Here is a 16388-nt window from a genome sequence, read left to right on the forward strand (position 1 = left end):
TCTAATCGTCAGCATCCTCTTTTGACATGCCAATACAATTATAATCTAGAAATGACAGGAAATGATTTGCTTTATTTGAGTAAACTTGATTCTCCTCTCCCTCCATACTCTGGACTGCTATGTGTAGTTTAAAGAGACAGTACACCACTTTATTCATTATGATTCACATCATTTAATGTGGGATTGTGGCATTGATTCCTATTACCCACTTATCAAATGATAATTTGTGGTAATATACCTAGGCTGCTTTTATACCCCTTGTCCTTCATCCCTCTCTACTTCGTCCTCTTTTCTTTCTTCATCATCTCCTCCTCCTCCTCAGACCATTCTTTGTTCCCTCTCCTTTAAAGGACTTTATTTCTCCGTATCTCTCTTCACCGTGCGTGTGTGCATAACCAGTTTAAAAGTACGTGGGCATGTGTAGGTCTAAGTGTCTTGGATATGCACATACATGTTGTGCATCATGTGACACATTCTTTCACATCTCATCAGGTTTTTTTTCATAGTAACACATTTGATGGTGAATCTTAACAACAGGAGCCGATATAAAACCTTCCAGAATTTAAAAGTGATAATTCATGATTTATTTCCAGTTATTTTGGACAGTTCAATCAAATTGTAAAGATGAACATCCTTATTCAAGTTACAAACTGATTATTTATTCATCTGTAACACCAAGAAGTTCCTTCTGTTGTTTAAGAGTAAAAAGGAAACTGTAGTTCTCAAACATGCACATTAGCACAAACATTTCTACGGCAGCCAGCCAGAGTCCATCCGTCCTGCTCCCCATTCAGAGTCTGTCTACGGTCACAGTGTCGCCACGAGAAGCTGGACTCACAAATCCAAGCTGGAATTAGCTTCTGTTTGATTTACGAGTGTCTCCTCATGGCGAAACACGTTTTATAGCCCCGATCACATGGCTTTTAAAAATTCCCGTCTGCCGAGCGGCTGACTGACCTGTCATCGATGACAAACTCACACCAATCGGGATTCATGAGACTCTGTCTTTAGTGCTCTACTTTGTTTTAAGATCCTCATTCATAAAGATGCAGATCTAAAACCCTTGTGGTGGTTGTTAAGAAGAAATGACAGGTTTGTAAGTAAATTAAATTAAAATCAGAGACATAATGTTCAACAGCAGCAGTACTGTCAGTGTGTCCATTTATTATCGATCTGGTTCTGGCACCTGGTCTTGTAAGATTGTTACCTTTCTAGTGTATTGAACTGCTTTCCAACTTAAAGTGTTTTCTAGATCTGAAATATATGTTGTAGAACAGCTACAGTATATCAGACAGTCAGTTATGTGGAGTACAGAAGGCCTCATATCGACAGGTGATGACTCCAAACAATAAGACGTTGTAACTGTGGGACTGTGAGCGGACTGCAGACTAACACCTCTGAGAAATGAGCCACTGGAGCAGAAGAAACCTTCAGTCCTCCTCTAAGATCCAGACCAGCCGCCTCATCTCTCTGCAGCACCACATACCAGTCAGCCTGGCTGTGTGTGTGTGTGTGTGTGTGTGTGTGTGTGTGTGTGTGTGTGTGTGTGTGTGTGTGTGTGTGTGTGTGTGTGTGTCCATACAACAGAGGAGGAGCTGTCTTTACCATTACAATTGTGAAAGTCTAAAAAAATGTAATGTAGTATTTATAACATATTTAATATTATATTAATTTCACACCCTCCTGCTGATTCTGTCTTTTTCCAACATTAGCAACAACAAAAATAAGAATCTACTGAAATATTATGGGCCCTTAGAGAGGAATTTCTTTTAACTAAATGACAACCGCAACACAAGCTGCTAAGAAGCAATTTTGACTTTGTAGTGGTGATAAATGAAAAGTTAAAGGCATGAATGTACCAGTTTGTGTGAGAGGTAAGAATGGCAATCTGACCAAAAGCTTGTGGACTCCTAAAAGTTAATAACCGTTACAGAAAAAACACGAGTTTCCCATGTTTTCCACATGTTTTCCACATGGGAAACTCATGTGATCACACGTATGACACATGGGAATCTACATGGACTTCACACATTACACCATGTAAATGTTCCAAAACCATGTTTGACATGTGCAAAATACATGTTTCACATGTGCACAATCACATGTCACGTGATCATGCATATGTGACCACATGAGTTTTTGCAGGTGAAATTCTTGTGTTTTTTAAAGGAGGCCTTATTGTCTGAGGTCCATGAAAGTCTAATCCAACCTGTCCGGTACATCAATTTAACTCAGCTCAGTTTTATTTGTGTGGCACCTTTCATACAACCTGCAGCCCAAAGTGTTCCATATCAGAGCAGCGTACACATAAAAAAAAGCAAAGAACCAAACATATAAAGAAGCATACGAACAGAACAATAAGTTTGAAAATGAGGTCAGACTAGTAAAAATGTAGGTTAAATAAAATGAAGGACTTAAAATTGCAACAATAAAACAACATTTTGATAATTAATAAATAAAATTCAGAAAGGTATTATATACTACTGAAACTCAGCTGCCTCTCATTCTGAAGAAGCCTTTGCTGTTATGAACATATTGACACTGGAAGCTGTTTTTTTTTTCATGTGTTCCTCGTGGACTCTTCAACATGAAATCATCTGTGTGCTGCTTTCTTTATGGTTCTTGGCATTTTGAGCCTCATGAAGTCTAATGAGCAGAGATGAAATTTAATTATCACGAGCGAGGCAGGCCAGTTCGTCTATTGTGAGTCAGACAGGAGGAATGTGGGAGAGAGTCCAGCAGGGCCGTATTCAGCTGACTCAGGGCTTCAAGTGAGGAACTGAGCCGTGCAGTATGGACCAGGACACACAGGGAGACTGGTGCCGGACTGCCGAGAAGAGCCGAAGAGGGTCATGACTTCTGCAAGAAAAGTGAACGAGACCATCTCTCAGCCGGGTTTCCAGCAGAGGAGAGAAACCTGCTCATGACAGGAGAAAATAAACAAAGATTTTCTGCAAATATGTTCAGCTCACAGAAATGTGGCTTCATCAACACTGGGGGGCAGCAGAAAGATATGTTTCACGTGGTCAAAATCCATCCAGAGAAAGCAATATTTGAACTAAATAAAGGACAAATTCAAAGACATCAAGTCAAAGAATGGTTTATGGATTTCTGTCAGGCAATAGAGAAATATTGAGGTTATTTAAATAATAAAATAAAACAGCAAACTGTTACAAAAGAAGAGTCCAGTTTAAAGATTGAAACTGTTAAGTGTCTAATCTGTTGGAAAATACAGATTTATTGTAAACAACAGGTATAAACTGTTCACAAAAGTGCATAGAATATATGATCTATGTAGAAGACATGGACCGCCAGGTTTGTGTTATCATTTGATGTAAACGGATCATTTTTATAAACAACATAAAACAACCCGTAATATTCCAAGTGCTGCAAACAATCATACACCGGTGTTCAAACAGCGTGCACCATGGGAAGTGTAAGCTGAGATAAACCTGATGACATCGCAAAGAGGTTATTTTTTTCAGACTTTGGAACACTTTCTTCAGAGCTGCAAATTACATCAGAACTGTGTGCACAACTTTATGAGCTGGGTTTGTCTTCCATAAGAGAGGATGAGTGAGTTTTGCAAGAAAATGTCTGGACGACAGCCCTGACAGTTGAAACACATGAATTTCACGTGCAAAACTGTGATCACGTGACCATGCACATGTGTCCTATGTGCCGCAATTGTGCACATGGGAAATGTGGATTTGCAACATTTTCATGGTGCAATGTGAACACCTCGTAGATCTCGATGTGAAAATAGTTCAACATATTTTCCCCACGTTATTATATATTGTGGTAAATGTGTCATACGTGGAAAACGGGAAACTCATTTTATTTCTTTTAAGGGAAGGGCCCACATGTCTACATGTTGACTCATTACAATGAGCTACAGAGTTATAGTTTGTAACTCACCTCCTGGACACGTGTTGCTTTGGTGATGAAGATCTAAAAGTCTTCATCCACAAAGCAGGTGGGTTGGAGAAGTGGATGCGATGGTTAACATTTGTTTTTATGACAACAAGACAAAAAAGACTTCTAAAAAGTATAAATAGAATAAATACAAAAAAATGCATAGAGGAGACAGTTCCTTCAGGGGACAGTATGTCATTTTTAAAAATATACCTAAGAAGATGAAGAGGCATTCTCATGTCTATTTAATAGATAGTGAAGCTGGTGTCAGGAAACAGAGCAGAAGACAGAGTACAGACTGGGAGCAGCAGCAAACCGCTTGTCTGGTTCTATCCAAAGTAAAAAAAAAAAATTAAAAAAAATAGTCTCCCAGCACCTCTAAAGCTCCCTTATGAACAGGTTTTGCCTCATTTGTTGATTTGTACAAAGCAGAAGTCTGAAGGCTTGCACACACCAGGATTTAAACTGAATCTGCGCAAATGAGCTTTAACACCCAATTCACATGAACTCAAGTGCCAACCCACCCATTGGTTTATTAACTGCTATTTTAAAGCCTCATGTCATTTTGGCCATCGCTACCTTGGTTTTTGTGGCGTTTGGAGCCAGATGTGAAGTGAGGGGCGGATCTGACGGACACAATGAGCACCAACCAATACTGGAAACCTGACTGTATCCCAGATGTGTCAATCAAACCAGCCACGTCTACTAACATCCCAGAGGCCTAATATCTAATTAATCACCAAATTATTACAACCAGAACAAAATGAGATATGACGTGTTAATAATTTAGTTTTAGAGGTTCTTGTCAGCAGATTTCTCACTATTTAATCGAGTCAAGTGAATTCTAACCAATCTATTACTTGGACTTGGTTTTGAAGTGCAGCACTTGTTAAACTTTCCTCAACACGAAGGCTGCAACTAATGCACATGCAACCATAGTGACCACATATAGTCCAACGAAGAGAGCTGCCTCACCGCTCTTAAGCAGACATGAGTACAGCTTCCTGCGGCACACGTAGTCTACTTGGTAGGCCTGGATCTGGCACAGGGTGCAGCAAAATAATAACACATGGAAGATTTGATGACTCTGTCCCACAAAGTCGCACCGTCCAGGGCAGAAACGCTGATATGAAGTGTCAATATGCTTCCTATAAAGTGTTTGCTGTGTTTGCACAAAAGCACCTGACAGGTTCTTGACGTCTTGTCCTCCAGCCACATTGAGGTGAGCTCAGGACCATTTGGAGACAGCAGGTAGGCTGCTGAAAAATATTTATTCTGAAAAGAGACATTTAGAAATGTCTTATTTTTGTGAAAACTGTTAATTAATGTCTTTTTTAAATATCAAATAATTATATATATATATATTTTTGTTTTTTTTTGTTGTTGTTGTTGCTTTCCTCATTTTACCCAGCCTCCAGGAGACACTCAAAATAATCTATTAAAATCAACATTATGATACTGATGTATGTGGAACAAACAATTACATGCAATGGCATTCAACTCAGAAACTGATGGAAAAAATATATACATAAGTATAAAACCTGTGTAGTCTCCATCATGCAGTAAAGAGGCCTTAGTTAGCAACACAAATTTAGCCTTTGAACAAAAGTGGTATTTTCTTGTTATTTTGTCAAACAAAGTAGATATTATGATAATTTATCGTTTTTAAAAAAGATTCTTTGGCTAAATAAGAAGCACATCCTCAATTCAAAACCAGCGGGACACCTACTGAATGTGATACGTATGTAATGTAATGAGGCCTTGATTAGGAAGTAACTATTCTTAAAATCTTGCACGATACTTTTGCTTTTTTTAATTTATTTTATACACTTTATTAATCCCCGAGGGGAAATTTCAAAAGTTGAGATTATGTCAAGTTGTCTGCTTCAACCTGAGGGCTGTGGCAATAAACTGAAAAGTAATTTCAATGCAATGTCATTTGGCACGAAGCTGCGCCAAGCACACTGATACATGTACTATGATTGCATATGGCATATTGGTAAATCACAATGTAACAAGAAGGTTGTATTTCAACCTCACAAATGTCACAAAAGATTAAATGATTGTTTACCAAATAACTTTCATGTCACTGTACAAATGTATATTATACAGTGTTGTACAGTATTTTAGCATCCGATAAGCCTTCAAACTCATCTAATTGATCCATTTGACTTATTGGAGTTCCTGGATTCTATTTCATGTGTCACTGAAACCTGAAAGAAGGGCAAGTTTAGTTTTTTTTTAGAGGATGTGCCACAGGGGGGCACCAAGAACAGGTCAGAGGGGGCCAATAGCAAATCAGAAAACTCAATCAGAAACAAATACAGCACTGAAAATTTGCTGAAGAAAGATTAGGCACGTTTTTCAGGCTCTAGTAGAGCCGTAATATGGAATCACAAGAAAAGTGGCACTGCCCAAGAGCCTAAAAGTAGTTATGTGTTTAATAGCCGTTTTGCCTGGCAGAACAGTCTGCCACAGTTACGGTAGCTAAGCCTAACTAATTAGCTATATAATATTATAATGGGAGTCTTAGGAGCCTTTGAATCCTTCTTACCTACAAGGGTTTTAAGGCAATCGAAGGTTCAGTACGAGGGTGAATCAAAACGTTCAGAGACTGCTCCTGTTGCGCGTGAACAGTGCACAGCACCGTGACATGCACAGAGAGGAGGAAGCTGTAACCTTCGTGAGAGAAAGTATTCCAAGGTTCGTTGCTTGATCAATATCAGCCAGAGTTTGATTCACCCTCGAGGCCTTCTGCTGTCAGTCGGCCACATAACTCAATACTGCAGCTATCGAGACATAGCCTGGTTGCGCCGACTGTCACTCACAGCTTCAGTTTTCTACCCTGTGACCAATATTCTCAAAGTAAAATTGGGTTCTGGTTTGCACTGGGCTGTGAGAGACACCCCTGAACCGCAGCAACATGAGCACCGATGAATGTTGCTTTCTAGCAGTTTGTTTTTGTCTGAACACCCATTCGAGATCTAATCCCAATCTGGGGCTTCAAGAGATCGTGGTCAACAGGCGGACCCTTTCCACCACTATGGACCTAAACGGGGGACAATGATGTGCTTGCCTCCCAGTTAAATATTTACCACAGTTCTACCCCTAATTGCCAGCCATCCACCAGAAGCATGAAACACTGAAAGAAAGTGCACCGAGTTCACTCACCTACTTGACTGTTACCAAGACACCTGGTCGAAAAAAAAAAAAAGCTGTTGTGTTTTTCTCAGATTCAGCGCTGCCATTGGCTCAAAGAGAAGTAGGCTTAACGCCTGCACTTCCCACACTGAAAAAACATTTTCCATTTCTGACACCTCAGAAACAGAACTACCCAGCAGTCATGGCCAGCAGCTGACCCTCCATCGATGTGGCCACATGAACCTTTAACCCTTTAAAAACACACCTATTTTTTTTTTTTAGTCCTCTGCTCGAAAATTGCATACCCATAATAAAAAAAGAGTATATCTCTGCAACCACAATAAAAAATTATTAAAAAAATATTTTTAATAATAAAGGGAACATTTGTGAGATTTGTTCAGATGTGTAAATATCAGTATATATGACCATATTTTAATAATAGTTTTGCTAAGTCCTACCGACCTGTGTAATCATGTCGACTCAGATTCACTTGGTGCTACTTGATATTCTGAGCAGACAAATTGCTGAAACACATGCACAGCAACTCACTGTCAAGTGTGTCCGTACAATATGTAAATAACAGCTGAGGCCCTGCAGCGAGGAACATTGTTTAAAAGGTTGCTATGGAGACCAATTAACCATTGAGACATCCCTAGAGGAACAGCCATTAGGTTGGGGCGTCTGTTTTACATCAAAGCCTTGTCATGGTATACTCATGTTTCTCAACCCTTCATCCATTAAGATTACAGTACCTGCATTTTATCTTTTACAGTGAGAAGAGAGGTTTGATTTCATTTGCAGCTTCTGGTTCTGAGTCCATGCTGCAGAAACTGTGGGTAGGTTATGTATCTGCTTCTGGATAGATAACAATGAAGAGACCATGTTGTTCCTTCCTTTGTACTCAAAGGTGGAAATGCTCCTGATAAATAGGACCAACAAAGAACCAAAGTGAAACTAGAACATCTGGGTTCTGTCCTACCAGAAAACATTCAAAATCCCAATGACATTTGTAACTATACTAAAGTCGAAGGATGTTTCCACACCTCCAGATCCAAACCAAGGTTAGTGTTTTTGTTACATTATGTTCATTTGATACGGTTACTTTTGGTTTCACTTTGCAATTATTGCGAGCGCACTAAAAAACTTTGCATGACATACCAATGGCCTGTCATCAAACCCAACGTACACTTGTTTAGTTTATAGAGCGACATGATGTCACTTTGGACAAAATCCTTTTCTGTTTGATTGAAACTAAAACTGTTCACATTGCAAACGCAGCAAATGATGGTCCCTTTTGATCTGGTTCAAGACCACCTCTATTGGTCTGGACCGTGGGCTGAGGCACCTTCACCCCAGCAAGTCCAAAGGTTGGGATCAGATGATGTGGGTGAAGCAGCCTAAAACAGTCTTGGAACAGAACCTTTCTCTATGAGGTTCACTTCATATGTCTCATAAAAAAAACAATCTAACATCATTGTTACTTCAGTATTTTTGTGGCACCATTTCCCATGAGCCTGAGACCAGTTCGGACATGTCTGTTGTAATAACAGAGCAGAGACGGGAAAAAACATGTTCAGGTTGTCAAACTGCAGAGATTACGACTTCATTTTTAAACAAGTTTTGTTGTTGCTAAGAGTGAAAAAAGTACCAAAGAAATGTAAAACCGCGGAGAGCACGATGTCAGGAGATCAAATTTCACATGATCAGTCAAAGTTTCACACATGAAAGTCAAAGAAAGTTCAGAGATGTTGAGTTTTAACAAATGTGATTATTTCTGCCTCCAGACCTGCTTTAAATTAGGTACCAAACTAATTCCTACTGTTTTTACATCTTTCCCAGTAGTAGGCATTGTTATCTCCAACAGATATAAATCACTACAGTATGTTTACATTTACGTAACACACTCAAGTAACATCCACATTCACTTTTTCAGAATATAATAAGGCACAAATAAGCTTTCCAGTATGATAGAATCCAGTGACTTCAGGAATAAGCTAAACAAATATAATCCAAGTCTACAATATGACACAATGAAGAAGTTAAGACTGGCATTATATTTTAAAACACGACCAGCTTTCATGAATACAGTCTCGGTTAGCTCTAACTGCTATGAAGTCAAACGTGTGCAAGTACGACATAAAGAAAAGCTTGAAGTCTCTGATACTAAAAAACATTTGATGGCGTTACCTCGGAGACTTTAAATGGCATCTTTAATCCGAAGGCTTTAGTTACTGAAGGATCTGCCATTATCTGATAGCAACAGTAAAAATCTTATATTACAGGTGACGCTCAATCAGCACCGCCTTTATGCTGCATTCATCATAAAATGTTAAAACCATACAGGCTCTCAGGCGCAGTGATAAAGGCCTGACATGTTTCAATTGTTACTACACTGTAAAATGGGAGATTAAAAAAAAAAAGGTTTTATTAAAGGGTCTGAACTTTGATTCAAATGTCAATTTTTACCGTTCATTGATTCCTTTAAACTGTTTTTTTATGAGTCAAATGTGGCCACAGTGTTAATAACAAGACAGTCTGTCGCTTTCAAAATATAAAAAATAAATATTTGCATATTTCATATGCTCTTCCATATATTATCACAAAAACTTCCCAACCAAACAAATCCAAATACATTCCATCTGTTTCATAAGTAACACTTGTATCAAAGTCCAAACGGCTAGAAATGATGTAATGTTGTAGGAATGTTTTCAGCAGGAAGTTTTTGTTTTGCTCCCAGAATATATTTCCTAAAGGTAGAAAAATATTCTGTAAAAACATTTTTTAATATTTCAACAATGTTAACACGAAACATTCGTTTAGCGTTTTTTAAAGCACGTCGTTCAACTTTACAATTATAACATTCAAACAATTTATTAAAAAATAATTTAGACATTTAGAGAATGTTATGAAAAACAAGAGCGTTATCCTTCCTTTAAAAGAAACATTTTGGGAACAAAATGAAAACTTCCCTCTGAAAACATTACAAGAACATTGTATAATATAATCCCAGCTGGGCGTATAGGCAGTGCTATTTAAATTCTGAAAGGTTTAATAAACTGTGAAAAATTTCTGTTATACATTAAAAATGCTTATCCTGTGTGTTATTCCAAAAACTGTAATGTATAAAAACATATAATACTAACTCCTGATATTATTATCTTTCCCTCTTGTAGTTTGTTATTTACAGTTTTAGCCTGCAGCAAAAATAAGTAATTAGTTCCCTTTGAATAAAAGCAGCATCTGGGAGGAAAGGCACAGAGATGCTACTCCATCTATTACTTGGACTTTGCTTTGAAGTGCAGCACTTGTCTAACTTTCCTCAACACGAAGGCTGCAATCAGTGCACATGCAACCACAGTGACCACATATAGTCCAACGAAGAGAGCTGCCTCACCGCTCTTATGTAAACGTGAGTACAGCTTCCTGCGGCACACGTAGTCAATGTGAGCAGCGTAGATCTGACACAGGGTGCAGCAGGAGAGAAAAACGTGGAACAACTGGTGACTCTGCCCCAAAAAGTCGCACTGTCCGGGAAAGCAGCGCTCCAGCAGGGGGAAGGTGAAGAAGAAGGAACAGCTGAGGAAGAAAGCCACCTGGCCAAAGTGGTAGCTGAGGGCCGGGTCGTTGCTGGACCAGGATAAGAGTCTCTGAGCCACAGGACTGCTGTCCCAGATGTAGGCCAGCGCCGAGGGCACCACCTGACACACCTTACGCACCCAGGACGGAGAGTTGTGGTTGAAGTATTTACCGTAGCAGCATCCCAGGCAGGAGAGACAGCTGAGCGCCGCGGCAACGGGCATGAAGACGCCCTGCACGTGTCTGTGCAAGCTCTCATCCACAGCGTAGTAAAAGTGGACCACAGCACTGCCGTACTGATACTGCGCCACCCCTACGTAGTCCAGGAAGAAGAAGAAGCAGTGACACAGCTCTGATCTGCCGCCCAGTAAGTGAGCTACTACACTGAATGCTGAGTAGGTCAAGGAGGACAGGATCAGGACCAGCAGGGGCCACGAATGGGGGTCGTCAGCAAAGTCCACCGTCTCAGAGAGCTGCCGCAATTTAACCAGAAACACGAAACACGCCAGCAGGTGAGACCAGATGTTGACGGTCTCGTTGTGCCACTGGAACAAGGACAGGAAGTAGTAGCGCCAGGTCTGGTTGAGCGGTCGGTAGCCGGTGCAGACGTAGCGCTCCCTGAAGTAGTAGGGAACCTCGGCGTCTCCCACCGTGCCGGGCATGGAGGGTGCAGCCTCCGTCAGCATCCGGGGAACCTGCCGGATCTGCTGCAGGCTGATGAACACGCGGCCGATTCGCTCCATCACAATGGTTGCCATGAGGCTCAGTAGCTGACTGGGATACACTGGGTAGGTCCTGCAGAGAAAGGCTTAACTTGTTCAAATCGACAAAAAGTAACAGGTTTATTATTTGTGTTTCACTTTCAACAATTTTGTGAAGCATTAAGTCTGTATATCTGTAAAACTACAAATATCAGTATCAATCAAAGTACACAATACTTTAACAAGGATTACATAAAATATATAAATCTGTTGCACATAAATTTGGGAGATTACATAAAACCACCAACATGCTTTAATGTGAAAAGCAGCCCTGACTATAGACACAGTGGCTGTGACAGCACTGTGTCTAGCTGAGCCTGCAGGAGGATTGTAGGTTGAAGCCTGAAGTAAAACTTCTCTGGATGCAGATCTGTCATGTCAGTGTAAAGTATTTTATGATTGCTTCAAGCAGGGCTTCGTATTAACTACTTAATAACTGTGGTTAACCGACCTGACTTGCAACAATAATCAGTCAGTCTCATGAACTGCAGCAGGTCTACATAGACTGTAACAAAGAAGATATTTTACACATCACTGTAACTGAACCACCTACTTGAAATAAAAAAGTGCAAACATACATATTTAGCGGAGATGGTAATTAAGAAAATGTGCAAATGCAAAGACTGGATTTAAAGAATCAGTATTGGATCATGTGGCATCCAGTTTACCCTCAGTCAAACACAACAGGTAACCAATAGTTACGTAGTTTACGTTTTGGAGCCAGAAGTTACCATATTTGGACAAGCAGAGGAAACAACGAGCAGTTAATCTGACCTGATCTGATTGCGAACCGGAGAACGCTAAGCCCCGCCCACCTACAGCGGAAACCTGACCACAAACACACTACTGTCAATCAAACAGACAGGCCACCAAAGAGCTGGCTTTCTGAGGCCTAATTTCTAATCAATGACGGGTTTATTATCAGATGGACCGCCAGAAAGCTGATGAGAAGGAGCGACTTCAGCTAACAACAACATAATGACTGGTGGTAAAAATGTATTGACTTCATATTTCATGAGACAAGTTGAATGGGAGCCGACGGAAACAGAACCTTTTTTTTGAAGCTGACCTCTAGTGGCAGTTTAAGGAACTTCTGCGTCTGCCTTTTACCCACGGAAACTACATCCACGTTTATATACAGTCATTGGTCCAACATGAGAGGAGGAGCAAGCAACGTATTCGAACCTCTTGTAATGATAACTGGAAAAGTAAATACAACAATGCTTCTAAGTCTGGTCCAAAAGAAGATGACCCGAGTTCACGCTGCTTTCCACGAAAGCCCGACTGACATTTTACATTACATTTAGCTGACGCGTTTATCCAAAGCGACTTACAACACACTGATGGTACACCATTGGGAGCAATTTTAGGGTTCAGCGTCTTGCTCAAGGACACTTGGGCATGTGGACAGGAGGAGCCGGGGATCGAACCACCAACCTTCTGATTAGTGTGAAACCCAGTCTACTGACTGAGCCACAGCCTCCCATATCAGCAGATAACATATCAGCCGATACTGAAGATATAGAGTGACATATTATAACTTTTCTTTACAAAACATCATGCAGAATAAGATGCTTGGGGCGAGGCAGAAATTGTTCAAATTCTTTTCTTTCCTGTTTCAGTGCACTGATGTAAGTGTGAACAAAAAAGTACAAAAATAAATAAATGCGTACAGAGTGGTAATGCTTAAATCTTACATATTGCCCCTTTAAAAGGCAGAGACAAGAAACTGATGAACTTTACCTGGAGGTTACTTATTTAAACTGAGTATGTGAAGTTGTGGTAGAACAAGTACCGGACAGAGTTCCCCTCCTCGGTGCCCCCAAAAGCCCTCCAGAAGAAACGGTCTCTCCTGTCACACCCGCCCCTCACATTAGCACGCTGCTGCCCGCCGGCTACCCAGAACCAAGCACACCTCACCTGGGTTAACCGAAGTGAGTCGTGCCGGTTTATTAGAAACCCGTGAGTCCGCTACTGCAGAGGTCTGCCCGGGACTGAACTCAAGTCCCGACAGAAAAGTTCTGCCTCCGCCTGAGACACGGGCCGAACTTCTTCTAGCTGACGTCCATCACTTTTCCAGGCGGTGAAGGTTTCCAGGAGCCATAAAGTGTCTCACCTGGTCGCGGTTGTTTCCCTCAGGGTCCGCAGCTGAGCCTCTTCCTCTCCTTCCTCTTCCTCCGCCTGCCGAGTGAACATTAAGCAGATTGAATCTTCTGAAGTGACAAATCCGCGTCAAGTTGCCTACTTTTTTTTTTTTTTTATTTATTTTTTTTACCTAATATTATACCGGAAAGTAAGTGTTTTGGTCACAAAAATAAAAGCATATTTTTTTTGTGGGGGGGGGGCGAATGTAAATGCATCAAACAAAGCAGATTGGAACATTTAAAATATAATAAATAAATGTAATAAAATGAAAAGAAGTAATTAAAAACAGCAAACGTTCAAATCTGAATGGTACTTCTGTCTAAACTGCACTTTAGAGAATGCTTCATTGTTAAACGTCGATACGTACTTTATTTTTGAAAACTAACACCGGAAGTCGGACTCTGCTTCTTATTCTCAGGACGCCGGGTGGGTCAGGAGAAAGAAGGTGGATTTCTAAAATGAACAAAAAGAAAAAAAAAAAAATCCCGGAGAAAAGCCCTCCGACGTGATGAGCCCGGACCCTGTCACACACGATCACAACGGTCCTCTCAATCTAACCTCTGGATGAGTGTAAAGTCCGATCCCTGAACACCTCTCAAAACGTGTGTGTGTGTGTGTGTGTGTGTGTGTGTGTGTGTGTGTGTGTGTGTGTGTGTGTGTGTGTGTGTGTGTGTGTGTGTGTGTGCATGAGAGGGTCTGGGAGAGCTTGTGTTTATACTGTGTGGGTGTGACATGCTGGAACATTCTTTGTCAGTGAGTTTTTTCTCATGGTTTACACAGACATGAGACATGAGACATGAGACATCACACAGAGGACCTCTGGACTCTAACTGGATTTAAAGACAGAGGGTTGTTGAAGGCTTTCAGGAACGTATTTTCCTACAATAGGCACATTTTTAATCATGAAACCTTCTCAGTTTAAAAACCTTAATATTTAATTATTCAAGTTTGCAGAAGAACTGACTGAGCAAAAGAAAATCTGGTAAAATATTCACTCAACTGGAAACACATTAGTTTGCACCCAAAGGAGACAGATGAGGTGTTTATATTGTAATAATCAGTGTTGGGAAGGTCACTTTTAAAATGTCATCTAATCGGTAGTTTACAGATGACTAGTAACATGTTAAAGATCAAATAAGTAATGCAACCATTTTCGTATCTTCACCAAAGAAATATAACATTGGATTACTTTCTGATTACTTTACTGGCAAATGTTTTAAACTGGAAGATAAAGCTGAAAACTAAATGTAACTGCCAAACTTTTTTTTTTTTTAATTCTTCAATATAACTTGAATTAAGGTGGAAATTATTTTAAAGTATGTTGATCACAGCTGACGGCAGTGAAGGAAAAAAAGAGGCAGAGCGAATTCAAACAAGATAACCAAACAAAATCAAGGTTCAAAATTTGAGCACATTCTGCCAAATGAATGAAGGCTGTCTGGACATAGACACAAGACAGATATATACAGATGTAACCCTTTGTAATCAACAACATTTTGAATAGTAACTAATTCAATTGAATGTTATTTCTAAATAACTACTGGATTAAAATCACTCTTATTTAGTAATGTCATTATTAAATCTTGTTAAAAATGTACCATTCAACGTTGTTTATATGACACTCATGTCTGTCCTTGAGACTGCAGCCTGTTAGCTTAGCATAGCACAAACACCGGTCACAGGTGGAAGCAGCTCTGGCTGTTTCTTTGGCTCTGCTTTCACCTTGGGGCTGAGCCAGGTTGCCTTCCCCTGCTCTCTGATAAGATAAACTGATCACACAGTTCCTGTAGATTCCTATTGATGGTTCACAGACTCGTATCAACACTCTCATATAACAAGAAACTGAATATCCCCCCAATAAAGTGTTACTTTAAGGGTGTGAACTGTTTAAAGAGCGCTTTAGATATCATACCAGATTTCAAAGTGTTGTATGTCCCCTGTAGCGTTTAGTTTGCTATATGGTCATGTGATATTTGTTCTGAAATAAATTCAGTTTTGTGCAGTGAAACTACTAAAGTTTCCATTCAGTAATCAGGTCCAGTTTTCCTCACAGATCTCCTCTTCAGTTTGGATCCTCTCCAACAGAGCTGGACCGGTTACATCATTACTCAGCCTGAAGCAACAGTCAGAAGAGCCCTGCTGAATGTAAACTATCCAGTTTACTGACGAATTTCCCAAGACTTAATTTTACCTTTCAGGCACGAACACGTAATGGTCTCCAACAAGTCCGACTATTAGTATCTCTGACCGCTTTCTTAGAAACCTTACTGACACTGCCGAGGCCTAAAAAACACAACATATGAATGCAGTATTTCTGATGCATATGCTGCCAGAATAACTTTTCTTTAAAATATCTCATCTCCACAGGAGTTACAGAAGTAACCACGTTTAATTAGGAGACAAAAAATTATAAGCAAGTCTCAACAGAGCTCTCTGAAATGGAAACATAAAACCACAGTGAAAAGAAGAACTCTGATTTAAAACATTTTCTGTGGAGCTTTGTGGTGTTTGAAGAAGAATATTTGGTCCCATCTATTCAATGCTTTACTCTTAAATGAGCAGCACATTTGTGAAGTTTTATTCTATGAAATTTTGTGTCTTGAGTTTTGCAAACAATCAGTTGACTTGTGGTTATTATTAGAATTAGATTGGTTAGTTTATTGCTGAAGGGTGGAGGCAGGTACAGTGTGTGTGTGTGTGTGTGTGTGTGTGTGTGTGTGTGTGTGTGTGTGTGTGTGGTGGTGGTGGTGCTGGGTGGGTGGGTGGTGGGACTGAGGACAGGGTTTGAGGTTTAGAAGAGGGTTTAGGTTCGGGTTAGGCATTTAGCCCTGCTGGTTAAGATTAGGGTAA

The 16388-nt window shown here is 40.1% G+C and overlaps 1 protein-coding gene across 2 annotated transcripts; it reads right to left on the reverse strand.

Moving 5' to 3' along the window:
• Window positions 1–8647: 8647 nt before the first annotated feature.
• On the reverse strand, window positions 8648–14077 carry paqr7a (progestin and adipoQ receptor family member VII, a). Of its 2 annotated transcripts, XM_069176003.1 has the most exons (3): window positions 13906–14077; window positions 13510–13574; window positions 8648–11427 (listed from the first exon to the last, which is right to left on the reverse strand). In XM_069176003.1, the coding sequence occupies exon 3, from the start codon at window positions 11388–11390 to the stop codon at window positions 10332–10334; it is 1059 nt and encodes a 352-aa protein (XP_069032104.1). In that variant the 5' UTR covers window positions 11391–11427; window positions 13510–13574; window positions 13906–14077; the 3' UTR covers window positions 8648–10331. The 2 variants fall into 2 exon arrangements, with proteins under 2 accessions (XP_069032104.1, XP_069032103.1); XM_069176002.1 differs by lacking the exon at window positions 13906–14077 and having other exon boundaries at window positions 13510–13673.
• Window positions 14078–16388: the final 2311 nt, after the last annotated feature.

Source organism: Embiotoca jacksoni, unplaced genomic scaffold, assembly GCF_022577435.1.
Source record: "Embiotoca jacksoni isolate LCO1_2020_lvr unplaced genomic scaffold, fEmbJac1.0.p SCAF_7, whole genome shotgun sequence".
NCBI lineage: Eukaryota > Metazoa > Chordata > Actinopteri > Embiotocidae > Embiotoca > Embiotoca jacksoni.